Source organism: Eumetopias jubatus, unplaced genomic scaffold (genome assembly GCF_037043125.1).
Source record: "Eumetopias jubatus isolate StellerSeaLion01/CBP00866 unplaced genomic scaffold, mEumJub1_p1.0 scaffold_2, whole genome shotgun sequence".
Taxonomy (NCBI): Eukaryota; Metazoa; Chordata; class Mammalia; order Carnivora; family Otariidae; genus Eumetopias; species Eumetopias jubatus.
The window spans coordinates 96,822,962-96,839,744 of NW_028274808.1; the positions used below are offsets into that span (position 1 = coordinate 96,822,962).

A 16,783-nucleotide genomic window follows, 5' to 3' on the forward strand; every position below is an offset into this window, starting at 1 on the left:
GCAGGGAGCTCGATGCGGGGCTCGATCCCAGGACCCTGGGATCATGACCTGAGCTGAAGGCAGATGAAGAAAGCACATTTTAAATCATAGGGAAAAAACTAGATCTATAAGATAATTCACAGAATGCTTAATATTTTTTTTTTTGTTTTCAAGAAGAGCATGTTCCCAGGAAACAGTTTTTACAAAATAAAATAAATTTCAAAATCAGGATGTGCATTGTGCTAGGAGTTTTACACAAAGGGATGAACCATTCTGTAGCTCACTTTTTTTGTTGTGACTTAAGGCAACATGCTATTTTTCTCACAAGGCAAACTAAAAGCTGGCAAAATAAAAATTTCTAGATAGAAACCATAGGGAATTCGGAGTAGCTCCCAGTTATGCTATTTAATATTTAACATCTCTAAATATTAATACAGCTACTATTGAAAGTCCAAACCCCTAAAATATATCTTTTCTTTGGTTCTCTTTCTAAAGAGTGTTCTACATTTTGTTTCGGTCTTTCTTTACGAGAAATAATTATGTGACTTAGTGTCCACGTCTTGGCAACTTTCACATTAGGACAAATATAAATAATGATAAACTGGACACAACTTTTTAATACTTATTGAGCACATTCAGTATATGCAAATTGCTATAGAATATGTTGGCCAAATACACTCTGCCTAACACTCAAATTTTCTTGCAATATTTCTAGTGTAAAAACAGTCACAAAAATTTTATCTTTAGAAATTAGGCCAAACAAACAAAAAAAAAGAAATTAGGCCAAACATCAGTTAAGATCTTCTGTTATGCTTACTTAATAAATTTAAACCTGACTAGTAAATACACATTGCATTTAGCCAAATACCAAACACCACTTTAAACAAATAACCAAATAGTCTTTGATTAGCTTTTTGAAATTTCTAAATCTTATAACTTGAAGAAGACAAGTTTTTATTAAATATGTAACTCACATGAAAACAAAATGACCCTATGACATTTCATTGTAAAATAAGTTACACCAGCAAAACAGGTCATTTGAGAAAGTCTCTTCCAATCTCTGCAGCAACCAGCTCAGAAAGCCTCACTATTAAGGACCTGGCAAACTCTATAGTTCCCAACCAATTTAATTAGCTGTATTTTAGGCACTTGTTAGTAGCATGCATTTGCAGCAGCTTCCACTCTGTTCAGTAAGAATAAAAAGCCTCTCCTAATTACAATGTTGATATAGGGCTGTCAATAGACAGAAACCTGTTCATTTGAGAAACATCTACACACTTTCCCATGGAAAGAAAGGCAAAGATGACAAAAGGCTTTAGCGGTATTCTACTCCAAGATGACCTAGAAAATTTCAGGGTGCTACCATCGTGGAATTTTGTTCTGTGTTTTGTATAATAAATGGTTAATTTCCTCATTTGCTTTAAGGTATAAAAGATTAGTAATACATGCAAGAAATCAAAATAATTAACTTTAGGTCTCTTATGTTTTTGGAACACAGAAAATTATAAAAGATACCTAGAAGTAAATTCCTTCTTTTTCCATTTCAATTATTGACTAAATTTTGATATATGAAGATACAACACAAGGAAATGCAGCCCTTGGATAAAATGGCTCTGGCAATCAGAATATACCCTGCAAGGATTTCAAAAGCAAAGAAATGTAAATTAGGTAACAACTTTTTAGACTGCACTTCTGCTTGAAGCACTGTGGTAAACTGGACACTTTGAGAGACCCTGATGCTGTTTAAAACAAGTAGAGCTATGGCTAGAACATAACTTGCTGAACTGCTGGATATGTAGGAAGTAGAGAGGTTTCTAAGGACAGCTTCTCCATACCCTTTCAACCCCCTTCCCCAGAAGTGCAAAGCAAGCCAGGGCCTCAGCTGGCAATGGTGAGTGGTGGTGGGCAGAAGGACAGAGGCAGGGCTGTCTTGAGGGCTGATGCCTACAATAGTGTCAATCAGGACACTGGGTATTGGGCTAATCACTAAGAAGGTAAGCTGAACCTAGGACCACTGTGTTAAACCTGGACTCCTGAGAAAGCCTGGAGTACCTTAGGTCAGTGGCAGAAGCAGAAGAAGGAAATTCTCTCTGGAGGAAGGCATTCCCACTTTCAAACCACAGGACTCCCAGAGATAAAATCAAGCAGTAAGTCTAGTCGGTGATCACCAAGGACACAAGAAGGCAAACTACCACACGTCAGAGTCCTCTTAGGACTTAGAGATGGTAGAATGGGCAGATGCAGAATAGAGAACACAGAATATGTATGAAATACTTGGAGAAATAAAGTACAGAATCACGAAGACAAGCAAGCAGCAAGAGACTACCAGGAATATTATGGCAGATTTGAAATGTAGATTAAAGACTTTTCAGGAGCACCTGAAAATAAAAATATGATTGCTTAAATAGAAAATACAAGAGAGAGGTTAAAAATAGTTTGGACATAGTAGAAGCAAGAAATTAAACAAAGAAAATAAAAGATTCCTTACAAAGGAATGGCTGACAATAGACTTACCAGCAATTACCGAAGTCAGAAGACAAAGGAATACTATCTTCAGATTAGAGAAAATAACTTTCTACCTGAATGACATAAGCAATACCATGTGTTGACTTCATCTTCTTCCTCACCACATAGGAAAACTACATTTTCTTACCTCCTTGCATTGGGAGAGACCATATAACTAGTTCCAGTCACTGGAACATGGGCAGAAGTGATGTTCCACCTTTTAAGTTAGGACTCTGAACTGCCTCATGGGATATTAGATGCTTTCTCTCTTCTCTCATTGGTGCACTAGATACAAACGACCCAACAGAGGACTCTGAAGCCTTTGGAAATCATGCGAGCCTTAGATGAAGGGCTCCAACCACTGAGCCACATGAGCAGGAACATTTATATTGAAATGAGAAATAAACTTCTATTATGTTAAGCCACTGGGACATCAGGGTTGTTACAGTGATTGGCCTATTCTAACTAATACAATGTAGAATTATAAAGCACCTTTCAAAAAGAGGTGCAAAAAACACCATCAGATAAATATCAACAAAAAGAATTCACCATCAAGAGACTTTCACTATAAAGAAAGGCCTAAAATATACGTCTTAAGAAGAAGAAATTGATCAAATAAGGACAGTCTGAGATGTAAGAAAGAATAGTGAGTAAAGAAAATGGTAAGAATATATGTAAATTTAAAGGTTCATTTGTATGAATTATAATGCATAAAATATGCATTTTATCATGTATTGCTTACATGTTTTATAATGTATAAAATGTAATAATAATTAATAGTAGCAGGACTAGCATTATTATGCCCAATTTCTGGGATTAAAAAAATAACAGCACAGGGTGCCTGGGTGGCTCGGTTGGTTAAGCGTCTGACTCCTGATTTCAGCTCAGGTCATGATCTCAGGTCGTGACATTGAGCCCTGCCTTGGGCTCCTCACTGGGCGTGCAGCCTGCTTAAGATTCTCTCTCTCTCCCTCTCCCTCTGCCCCTCCCCCCCCACTTATGTGCATGCACACACACTCTCTCTCTCTAAAATAAATAAATCTTTTTAAAAAATGATAGCATTAAAATACTGAGGAAAATAGCATGTATGTGAAGAGGGGATAATTGGAATTAAGGTGTATTAAGGGCCTTGAATTATTCTAAAAAAGAGTTAAGGTAGTATTACAGAATCTGTTAAGACAAATATCATGATAAAATTTTAAGAGCAATCACTAAAAAATAAGAGTATACAGTAACCAATGATAGGTAAGAAAAATATGGAAAAAGTAGTTCAAATAGAAATCTTTAAAGAAGATGGTAGAAACAAATTCAAATAGTTCAGTAATCTGTATAAATGGACTCATTAGGCTTGTCAGAAGACTGCTGTGTGTAAGAGACATACCAAAACCATAAAGACACAGGATGACGGAAAAAAGTGCTTATTATTCACTTGAGAGACTATAAAAGGGCCTTAGTCTTTTCCCTTGCACTTTTGAGAGGGCACTCACCTCTTCCTTTGATGTTTCCGAGTCGAGCTGCAGTGTGAGATACATAACGATGTGAGGAGTGTTTAGGATATTTTGCTGGATACTTTCAACCTCTTCTCCCCACAGAAGTTTTACTAAATCATTTGTGTTTGACTGTGCCTTTTTCTGTCTTGGTTGAGTTGTTTCCTTTTTCACAGCATATGTATTTTCAAAAGTCAGTTTTACCTTTAACAAAACAATGTGTTGATTTTTCAACAAGGAAAGGTCAGCTGCAGTTTTCACAAAGAAGGGTCTGTACATGCACAGACATTTAGATGCACAGAGTATACCTAAAAATTGTCCTACAATATGAACTCTTTGATGTCAACGACCATGTATTCTATTTACATTTCTATCTCCAGCTCTTAGCCTAGTTTTTGGCACATATTATTACAAATATTTATTGAGTAAGAATTTATAATTCTCTGTACAAAAATTCATTATTTAAACTTAATCACTGTATTCTAAGTTACTGATAACAAAGAAATACCATGGAAAAACAAAAATTCATATAATCTCATAATTTCAAAAAGAGCAACACTGTATTATGAATGTTGATAGCTCATCTGGCGAAGGGAAAAGGAAGAGATACAGGATTAAGAGGAACTGCATACAACCAGTTTAGCTTCCCTTTCAAGTGAGGTGATATTCAAGTATTTTTCTCTCAGACACTCTTTGTGGTCCTTGAAAATAAAGACCAATGAGAGAAAAAACTATCAACGTGCTAGATCTGGGACTATGAGCATGAGAAGATTATCTATCAGTTTTATCAAGACAGTTTTATTCTCATGGCCTAATGTCAGACAAGATTGGTAAGAATTCAGAATGTGGCCATTTTCCAGTTGTTGAAAGGCAGCTTCCACTTCTCAATTACTTTTACTTGAAAAAGGAGTTATGTGTCTAGATGCCAGGTGGCCAAAGATAACTTGTTCATTTTAAAGAAGCACAAGTGTGTATCTTGACTAAAAGAAGCTTTCACTAGATATAGCTAATCTGGTGTAGTAAGAACATCATCATAAGCTATATAACCACAAAGTATTCCTAATGTTTAAAATCTTATCGGAATACAGATGAGTAAAACAGGATATTCTAACTGAAATAATTCATAAAGTTTCATATTTAAACATTAAAGTGTAATGACTTTTATAATTAGATTAAATTTTAAGGAAAAAAATAAATTCATGTTTGATCAAGAATAAAAAAGTCTGCTCAATATATGTATATTAAATCATCGCACTGTACACTTTAAAAAATCATGTACAACCTAAATATATACAATTTTTATTTGTCAATCATACCTCAATAAAGCTGGGGGGTGGGTCTAGCCAATATTTAAAAGCAGATAAAATTGTACACATTAAGTTGCATTTGGGAGGAAAATCTTTGAAAGTTATCATCAAGATGGGGCACCTGGGTGGCTCAGTTGGTTAAGCATCTGACTCTTGATTTCGGCTTAGGTCATGATCTCAGGGTCTTGGAAGCGAGCCCCATGTTGGGCTCCATGGTCAGTGGGGAGTCTGCTTGTCTCCCTCTGCCCCTCCCCCTGCTCACTCTCTCTCTCAAATAAGTAAATAAATCTTTAAAAAAAGTTACCAAGATAGTAATAAATAATCCCTAATTTTTAATAATTTATAAGAGGTGCCTTTTTTTTTTACAGATTTTATTTATTTGACAGGGAGAGAGCACATAAGCAGGGGAAGCGGCAGGCAGAGGGACAGGGAGAAGCAGGCTCCCCACTGAGCAGGGAGCCCGATGCGGGACTCGATCCCAGGACCCTGGGATCATGACCTCAGCCGAAGGCAGACGCTTAAGCGATTTAACCACTCACGTGCCCAAGAGGTACCATTTTTAAGGCCAACTTTAAATGTGATAAATACTAACACATATAGTCACTCTTTTTAAAAATGAGCTTTATATATTTATATTTTTCATCAAAAATATAAAAGCAGATTATTTTTAAAACATTCGTAATCCCACCAGCCCATCCAACTATTAGTGTTATACTATAAAATAAATTTGTCCTGATGAATAAAACCTTCCAAAAGATAAATATCTAAATATCCTTTTTTGTTGACAAGGAGTGACTATGGTTGTAATCAATTTTGCCTATCTGTAGCTGTCTGTGGCATCTCAAGGGCACTACATTTTCTCTATCTAAAGTGAATTAGGTTAAATAAACATCCTTTCTAAAATAAAAGTCTCATATTTATTTTATTAACAAGTAGAAAAGAAAAGAGACATGAGGTCTAAATTCATTAATATGTATATATTCAGGTCAAGATCAGCAGTAATCTGTACAGAAAGTAGAAGGGCAGAAATTCTTCATAAAATTTTCCTGAGGACTGATGATCATGTTTCTTTACAAAACATGTAATATTCCAAATAGAAAAGTCAACCTTTACTAAATTTTTTATGTTTGCTATAAACCTATTGAAAAATGGGCCCTTAATATTACAACACTATATCAAAAAAGGCTGAGTAGAAAATTAGTGTATTTAGCGGGGAAAGAATAGGCAAATTAAACAAAAATATAAAAAAACTAGAGATCCTATATGGGAACAATCAAGCATCATCCGATGAAACTTAATATAAGATTAAGGTGAGAGACAGCTGAGGAGACACTGTTTTAGAAATGATCTTAGAAGGATGTGAAAAAGAGTATTTTGGTGTGAGGTTTTGACCCAAACAAGCAACAGGTAAGCATTAGATGGCCTGAAAGACTATGTTCTGAGAGTTGCATCTGTTCTAGTGGGCAATGTTCAAAACATGTATACATAAATAGAAATACAAACATAAGCAAAAACATATAAAATCCTTGAACAAGGATCTCATGAAGTGAATGGCTTGGTGGTTGAGGGCCCTTTTATCTAAGAATGGTGGTGTTCCTTGAAAATGTGAGAAATCTAAGAATTTGGGGAAATCCTGAACCCACAGTTTATGCCAGCTTAGATGGGAGCTTTGAGACTGTTCCCAGCATTGGGCTCTGGCGAGGAGCTATATATATGAGCGGAGGGGACGGGAGAAATCTGACTGCAGGGAGCATGAGATGAGCGGCATCCTAGGGATGCAGAAGTCACAGAGACAGGCTGGGTCTGTTGGAGTGTCTGTGAGAGCCGTGCATACCAGCAGTGAAAGAGGAGAAAGGTGGTCTTCGGAGAAAGAAATGTGCCTCAGCACAAGGAGGACATCTTTTCCAGCTAAGATTCTTGTGGACAGAGAGGTCAAAAGACCGGCTGTGACTCACCAAAAATGACAAAAGGAAATGAGATGGTAAACTCAGAAACTCGCTAATTTTACTTTAGGCAGCAACAACGACCTAAAATTTAAGACTAGTTTGTTATGCTTAGTGAAAAATGACATACTTGCAAACTAATGTTATACTTGGCAAACAACTGCACTTCGTTCCTGTGCTGTAAGGACATTTTCCCCTCACCATGTCAAAAACTCAAATACACACACCACTGAACCATCCATTAAAATTCTTTTAAGGACTATTTTAGCCACCATTATTCTGATTTAAGTAAAGTTAGCTCCATTATGCAAAGATAATTATCCTTTAGCAAGACATTTTGGAAAGCTTACATGTTAAATAGCTATAAATTTCAGGATATCTGGTTGCCTTGATAAAATGATAATGGATGAGACAAATAACTAAATTAAGAGTTATATGCTATTTTTAAAAAGGGGTTGATATACATAAATATTAAGGATATATTTTATAGAAAACTTTTATTAAGAAACATCTAGAGGGAGCACTTGGGTGGGTTAGTCAGTTGAGCATCTGACTCTTAATTTTGGCTCAGGTCATGATCTCAGGGTCATGGGATGGACCCCACATCGGGCTCCGTGCTTAGTGTGGAGTCTGCTTGGGGTCCCTTCTCTCTCTCCCTCTCCCTCTGCCCCTCCCTCGGCTTGTGCTCTCTAAGTAAATAAAATCTGAAAACAAAAACAAAAACACAACCATCCAATATAAAATAGTTTACATGAAACTTCTTATAAAAGGGTTTCTCTTCCTCCATGGGCATTAACCTGTGACAATGTTTCATCATTCCTCATCGCCTGTCTCCCTCAAAATGTTTTTTTTGTGTGTGTGTATGTGTGTATGTGCAATTTGCCCACCCTTTCATCCTTTCCTTCCAGTTCAGGAGATGGTGTGCCTTTCCTCGGATCCAAAGACATGTTCTTCATAACTCATCACTTCCAAAATCTTGTTTAATTATCCTCTCTCTGCTTCTATCTTTAACCCTTCCATTTAACAAGCAATTTCTCTTCAGCCTCTGTCAAACAAACAAGCAAATTCTTTCTTTCTGTTAGCTACCATGCCATCCTCTTCACAGATGGAATCCAGGGAGGTTGTCAGAATCTGAAGCAGCTCCAAAAGCTGACCAGTCTCTCACCTCTGCCTCACGGCCCTCATGGGGTCTCTATCACAACATCTGCACTGCTATCTGCCTGTCTGGTCCTTTCTCCTTTGTCAGGCAGATGCTTTGAATATTCCTCAGTCAAAATTCTGAAGAAAATGAGTCTATATGACTCAGCAAATTCTCTCTCCTTGATCCTCTTCTCTTCAGGCAATCTCACTCAAGATGAAACCTGGAAGGCATCTTGGACTTCTCTTTATTCTGCAGGAAGTACTGTCCTCCTTCCTTTACATTATCTTAAATTTAATCTATTCCTTCCTCCATATCCACAGGTCTTTTTATCAGCTCTCAACTGGACTGCTGTGAAGCCAGTCACCTGGTTTCCCAACCTCTAGTCCCATTAAGAGTGAAATATTCCTAAAATGCAAACCTGATCAAGCCAATCCTCCATTTAAAAATATCCACACAGGGGCGCCTGGGTGGCTCAGTTGGTTAAGCGACTGCCTTCGGCTCAGGTCATGATCCTGGAGTCCCGGGATCGAGTCCTGCATGGGGCTCCCTGCTCAGCGGGGAGTCTGCTTCTCCCTCTTACCCTCCTCCCTCTCATGCTCTCTGTCTCTCATTCTCTCTCTCAAATAAATAAATAAAATCTTAAAAAAAATAAAATAAAATATTCACACAGATGGTACTTCTGGGTTCTGAGAATAGAGTAGATTTACAATTTTTTTTTTTAATTTTGCCAGTCTATTTCCCAATTTTTCCACGGCATATACATCACTTTTGTGTAACAAGGAAATAATAAAAGTTGAAACACTCCACCCAACCATCATCTCCTTTAAAAAAACTTTTCCCCCGCTCTCTTGGATCTAAGACATACTTGAAAGGTAATAGTCCAGCACTAATGTTCTACAGGCTGATCTCCTATAAAAGGAGTTGGTTTCCTCCAAAGCTCCAGGAAAATGAACTATGGCCCAGTCCTTAATGCAATCAACCGTGGTCAACTGCAAATTTTGGAGCTCCCTGATCAAGCCAGGAATGGGTGGTATATGCTATAATATATACAATTATGTGCTTGTTGAATAAATGAATGCATAGAGCTACAGCAGTAGATAAAGGTCACAAAGTCAGTAATTAGAACGGTACTTGCACCTTTGTTCTTGTCATTTTAAATACCTAAAACCTCTTTTTCTCAAACCCACAACTTCTTACTTATTTTAAAAAATTTCAAACCTGTAGAAAAGTTGCAATAACATAATAATTACCCATGCATTATTCCTCACCTAGTTTCACCAATTAACATTTTGTCACATTTGCTTTCTCCTTCTCTTCTCTTACTCCCCTCTCCTTCCATCCTCACCCCCACTTTATGTATTCAAAAAAAAAAATTGGCTGAATCGCTTCAGAATTATCTGCTGACATTTTAAATGCTTTATTGCTAAATACCTGAGCACGTATCTCCTAAGGATAGGGGCCTTCTCCTATATAACCAAATATAATTATCACACTTAGTAATTTGAATATTAAATATAATACTGTTCTCGGGGCGCCTGGGTGGCTCCGTCATTAAGCGTCTGCCTTCGGCTCAGGTCATGATCCCAGAGTCCTGGGATCGAGCCCCGCATCGGGCTCCCTGCTCAGCAGGAAGCCTGTTTCTCCCTCTACCACTCCCCCTGCTTGTGTTCCCTCTCTCGCTGTGTCTTTCTCTGTCAAAAAAATAAATAAAATCTTTAAATAAAAAAATAAAAAAATACAGGGGAGGGGGTGGGGGGATGGGTTAGCTTGGTGATGGGTATTAAAGAGGGCATGTACTGAATGGAGCATTGGGTGTTATATGCAAACAATGAATCATGGAACTCTAAATCAAAAACTAATGATGTATGGTGATGAACATAACATAATAAAATAAAAAAAAGAGAGAGAGAAAAAAACAAGTAAATAAAATACTGTTCTCAAAGTCTTTTCCCAAATTTCCCCAATTGTCGCAATACAGCTGTTCCCCACTGCAATCCAGGATCAATTAAGGATTAGCCACTGCATTTAGTTATATGTCACTTCATTGTTCCTTAGTCTAGAACAATTCTCCAGCCTTTTTTTTCTTTCATAACAGATAACATTTTTGGAGAATCTAAGACAACTATTTTTGTAGAATGTTAAAACTTGGCTTTAAAAGAAATGATTTGGGCTTTTTGTACCTCATCTAGCATATAGGTTTCACCTCTGGATTTCACTCTGGTATTCTGAATCTATTTTTTAACAGAACTTATTTAAAAATCAAGCACAGAACTGTAGAGTTGGAACTGGGCTCAGATATATTTGCTCAGATCTCTCTGATTATAGATGAGAAAACTGAAACCCAGAACAGTTTGGCAACTTGCTCAGAGCAAGGTTTAAAATGGAGCTCTGACCTCATTCTACCACATTACCACATTGTAGATAGCTCCCAGGCCATCTTCTGTCAGATGACAAAAAGCGTTCAGACCATTTTTATAGATCGAGTAGAAGTTTAAAATATTGCCATTAGAGAGTTCCAAATTTAAATGTTAAAAAGTCTCCTATGGTATTCTTTATAAATCAGCATTCCTCTTCTCTTACTGCTTGAATAACTGTTTTAGCTGCCATAGATACAAATCAGGTAAAACAACTTTTTCTGGGACAAGTCCACCTCAGTTAGTTCTGGCCGGGTGGGAATGAAGCCCCACCCAGGCCATGTGAGAGATGGAAGGATCATGCTCTGGAGTCAGTTTCAGTTCCTTGAGTTATTAATTCTGCAACCTTGGAGAAATCATTAAATCTCTCTTAGATTCTTTTTCTTCAGATACAAAATAGAAACACAATTATTGGTATCTTACAAACTGTTATGAGGAATAAATGAAATTACTAAATAAATGATATTAGCAAAGCACCAACATACTGCCTGATATGTACAAACACTAGTTCCCCTCCCAATTCTACTGCTGTCCTCCCTGAGCCTGCTATGAACCCCCTAGTTTACATGGCTGGTAGTTAGAAGCTTATACTTTACCCCCCTTTCAACACTAATGATGTAAGAAAAATGTGGTTTACTAATTAACGTTACTTCTAGTTAAAGGAATTTTAACGATGTTGTAAATCATTATTAAAGACTCATCATGCCAAATGCTGGTGCTTGCTTTTGAGTACAACATGGCTACAATACCAAGGTATTTCTGCCAGGAAACCAAACAAATGCATACATGTTTATACTCAAGGGGTTAAACTAGAATAAAATATTCCAAAATATTAATCATGAATATCCTCAGGTGATGGGATTTTCGAAGATTTTGTCCCTTACTTCTTCATATTTTCCAATTTTTACAATGAACATGTATTACCTTTATAATAAGAAGAAAGTTTATTTTCTTAAATAGAAAAGATTTTAAAAGATTTAAAAAAGATTTCAATAATATACATCTTATGATGGGGTTATATTCTCAAATTATATGCTGTCAAAATCACTCTGAGCTTACATTAGGAAGGCGAATGTGCTGGAGTATAACATACTCTCTCAATACGATAAATTCAAACAACTCAAAACAGTTTTTCTTCCATTTTCAAAACAAACTGCTGTTTCTTTATTTAGGCACAAGATGTACATATTGGCACGTAAAAGCCATGTGCGTGCCTGTGTGTGTGCATGTGTGTGTATGTGTGTATTTAAATGCAGAACCACACTTAATGCAGCAAGATGCTCATGCCATAAAAGGCAAACTGGGCCAACAGCAGATACACGACTCCTACTTCCTACTTAACGAGGACGTGTAAACGGTGGGTGGAATCGGACCAAAATATTTAAATCATTATTTCTTCCTCTTTTTTTTTTACTTCTAAGTATGCACAGCTGAATTTGCAGTTAATTAAACATAAGTATAATGTGACTCCACTGTAAACATAATTGTTTTTGGAAGACAGAAGAGCCGTGGCTGAACTCTGGCAACACTGGCAGATACCTGCAACTGCCAGAGGCAAGAAAGGAGGAGCCCGGACCTGGGGCTGACATGCGGCCAGTTTTTCAGTTGTTAGAATACTGTAATTCTTCATTACTGATTGGTAAGTAGCTGCTGTCTGAGCCCCCTGAGGTGCCCTAGTAACCTGGCTCACCCTAGGCCCTCTCCACATCTGACAACCAAAGGGGACAACAGTATACCCTACTTCAGCATTATGGCTGGTGTCTGCCTGATTGTTCGTATTTCAAACACCAATCTGTCTCCATCGACATCTCTTTATCCATTCATAGGCACTGCTGGTCACTGGCTGCCATAGTTATTCCAGCACTTTCATTCTGCATTTCCAAAGATAGCTACTTTTATAGAGCATCCATGTGTGTCTTTGCTGTGTGTGTGTGTGTTTTAAGAGAAAGAAGTGAACATAAGGGAGACATTATTTCTTAGACAATAAAGAATTTCATCATGGGTCCTATTATTTCAGAATCTCAAATCAGATGCAGGAAGATTCTGTTTTATCAGGGATTCTGTTCTTCATCCTGATCAATCCAGAAAGTAGTTCATGCTCTCATAGTTTTATAGAATATCCAACCTATCTAAAGCATATCATCCTTCTTACTCCTCAAAAGAGAGAAAGCTAATTCCTGATACTAACAAGAGCAGAGCATTCATAAACAGAAAGTACAGCACTTTCAAAATACATCTAATGACCTAAAAATGTCATCTATGATACAAAATGTCAATGCTTAGACTATCAAAATAACTATTATGAAAGAGATTTATTTTTATCTACAAGGAATGAAAAATAATTCACTAAGTAGCTAAATAAAAGCTCAGGAATAAGGCTAAAACTAGATAACAGAAAAAAAAAATCAAGAAAATAGTATAGTTTTTTTTCATTTCTTTTTTAAATTTAATTTTATTTAGTTTTTAAAATAAATAAAACCACATTAAAAAACTTTATAGGAATAGTCATTTTAATAAATCAGAGAAAAGAAAATTCCATGACTGTTTAAAATGACTTCTTTAGGAAATGGATTATCATCAACATATAAAGTAGTCATAAAGGCAGGCTGGTCATTACATTTTTTTTTTATTATTGTCATTATTCCTGCTTTACATAGGAGTTTTAGTTGTAGATATTTCTCTCTTTTTAGAATAATCTCCAAAAGCTAAAAATGTTAACAAGAGCTATAATTTTTTAAATAGTCAAGTATGTAAGTGTAACTCACCTTATACAAGATAACTTTCAGAATCTTAAAAATGAAAACAGTACAGGATGTCTTTATTTTCTGTAATTCATCATAAAATACAAAAAAGACTGTTCATACCTGCATAGGTCCAGGAATGCAAGACAGAACTCTCTCTATGTTCTCAGAGGTCACATCAACATCATTCACAGCAAGAAGGACATCACCTGAAAACAGAATAACAAAGGTTGTTGTATGAATATCCAAAAACCAAAAAGATCTAGAATTGGAACATTAAAAGCATCTATTCCAACCTCTTCAAAATACTATGGAACTCATTATTATTATACAGCTCATAGCAGCAGAGCTAAGCTCCCACTCCACTCTTTTCTTATATTATAATACAGGCCAATGTTATGCCATAACTAAATACAATCTATGGATATTTATTTATTTATTTATTAAAGATTTCATTTATCTATTTGACAGAAAGAGACACAGTGAGAGAGGGAGCACAAGCAGGGGGAGTGGGAGAGGGAGAAGCAGGCCTCCTGTGGAGCAGGGAGCCCGATGCGGGGCTCGATGCAGGGCTCGATCCCAGGACCCTGAGATCATGACCTGAGCCGAAGGCAGATGCTTAACGACTGAGCCACCCGGGCGCCCCTACAACTTACGGATATTTAAAGAGATGAATATTCTCATTTTGGATACAACTGGGAGAATTATGTAAACTCAAAGGACAAATACAAAATTTGTAGCATAAACCAAGTACTGCACTTAGCAAAATTGAATCTAATCACTTAAACCCACAGTAAAAAAAAATTGGCTGAAATTTTAATTAAATCCATGTGGTACATCATAACTCAATATGCTGTGGCATTCACTGCTATTATTGATCTGTGTCTACACACAGCTCTTTGTTTCCAAGGGCCCAACCATAACAAAATCCACAGCATGTTCTGCGTGCCTGTGTGGCTCAGTTGTTGGGTGTCTCTGCCTTCAGCTCAGGTCATGATCCCAGGGTCCTGGGATGGAGTCCTACACTGGGCTCCCTGCTCAGTGGGGAGTCTGCTTCTCCCTCTGTCCCTCACCCCCACTCGTGCTCTTTCTCTCTCTCAAAAATAAATAAATAAAATTAAAAAAAAACAATAACAGCAAAATCCACAGAATATTTTGGTAAAAGCTCCTTTTCCATGGTTTTTCTTTAAATGTGTATGTTTATCAAATTTGGTGGCTTTCATAAAATAAAGATCAGTGTTAAAATGAAAATTTACTTTTGTAACATAATTAGAGGTAATATTAAAATAACTGAGTTTTATTAATAGAAATATATACACACCAAGGTTATTTTTTATCATTCCTAAACATACCATTAGGAAACAACCAAATAATTAATATTCATCTAACATAGTTTTACTGAGCACCTACTGTGTGCCATGCACTGTTCTAGGCACTATAGATAGAGAATTGAACAAAACAGACAAAAATCTCTACCATTATGGAGCTTCATACTCTGGGGAAAAAAATTATAAACATGTATATGGATAATAGTGTTGGTAGACGATTCTCCCATCAGTCTCTCATGTTTTTGTACATCTTTCAAGGCAAGGCACTGAAGTCGTTGTTCTGGATTATTTTTTCAAGGATGGTTGTGTAGTGAACAGCCTTGGACAGTAGTGTTGTAGGGAGTAACCATCTGAAAACACGTCTAACAAAGTTCTAAAAGTAGGAGACATACATGTATTATCATAACATATGAAAATTAATTTTAGAGTGAGTGTAGTATACATAATATTTTAAAATGTTTAGTAGAAAATTTTCTCCTTCTACAACAGAAGTGTTATATCCACTTCTCATTCTCCCAGATATTTGTTTTCCTCAAGTTTTTGTCAGCAACTCTGTGACTCAGAAACGGCAGGCTTCCTGGACATCCTATCACTTCAGTGGGCAAAGTTCTTTCTCAGCAAGCACACAGAGTCATTAGGATGCCCTGTCAAAGGCTGAAAGGAAATGAACTGCATGAAATTGTTTGAACCGTTAGATAAGAAATGAAATCAGTTTATCACAGTGCTTAAATCAATTCCTCAATGTAAAATTAGTCATTTGAGAAAATCCATCATTGCATTCCTGAGCATCTACTTAATATCAAATGTGTACTGAAGGGCATCAAGGGCTATGAAAATATATATGTCAAAGTTTGTTTACTACTCTATTTATACTATATGCAAAATGAATATACAGTTTAAGAAATTATTTTAAAAATAAAACTATTACACATAAATGTAGAAAAAGGGAAAGATATATATACGTATATCTATAAAATGTTGCCTTTGGGTGTATGGGCTTTTCCTTTTTTTGCTTTATTTTTTAAACTGTCTACATTAAACAAATATTACTGTTATAAAAACAAATTAAAACTCATTATTTTACTAAAAAAAAAAAAAAACCCACTGTGGTAGGCAGATAATGGTCCCCTAAAGTTGTTCACATCCTAATCACTGAAATCTGTGAATGTTACCTTACATGGCAAAAGGGACTTGGCATGTTAAGGATGTGATCGGGAGATTATCTAAGTGGCCCAATGTAATCACAGAGTGTTTATAGGCGGGAGGCAGGAGGGTCAGAGTCAGAGAGAGACTTGAAAAATGCTACACTGCTGGCTTTGAAGAGGCAGGAAGGGACCACAAGACAAGGAGCTCAAGTGGCCTCTGAAAAGCTGGCCGAGGAACGGGATTTCTACCCTAGAGAATCCGAAAGGAATGCAGCCCTGTGGATACTTTGATTTTAGTGCAAGAGGGCACATTTTCGACTTCTAACTTCCAGAACTGCAAGATGATAAATCTGTGTTGTTTTAAACGACTAAGTTTGTAGTAATTTGTCACAGCAGCAATAGAAAATGAATACACCTGCCTAACAATACAAAGCAGTCTTGGCTAAGCACCAAATGAGAATCATGGACCATGAATGAAAAAGAACAGGCCTGGATATACAAGGTACAAAGAGGTCACTGGAGAAAAAACTAAATCAATCTTATTAGAAGGAGGGATTCATGACAGAAGGACTGGAAGTATGTATGTGCCAGTGGGGTGGGATCAGACTGCGTTTAAATTGGTCTTTTAAATTAAGCTGAATTTGACTTCAGGGGGAAGATCTCATTTTTTTGAAACATACTTACCATACTGCCGTAATACATTCAAGTTAATGCATTTACTTTCAAGACATTTACTGAAAAATTCTTAAATCTTGAGAGAATTAACTTTATTATACATTTTTTTGAGCATCAA

The 16,783-nt window shown here is 36.5% G+C and overlaps 1 protein-coding gene across 1 annotated transcript in view; it reads right to left on the reverse strand.

The window, feature by feature from the left end:
- Positions 1–16,783, reverse strand: part of INTU (inturned planar cell polarity protein) — an 81,700-nt gene that overhangs the window by 41,678 nt on the left and 23,239 nt on the right. The window contains exons 3-4 of the mRNA XM_028102280.2: positions 13,641–13,726; positions 3,972–4,175 (exon numbers count right to left, since the gene is read on the reverse strand). Coding sequence (XP_027958081.1) covers positions 3,972–4,175; positions 13,641–13,726 — 290 coding nt within the window. The remainder of the gene's footprint in view (positions 1–3,971; positions 4,176–13,640; positions 13,727–16,783) is intronic.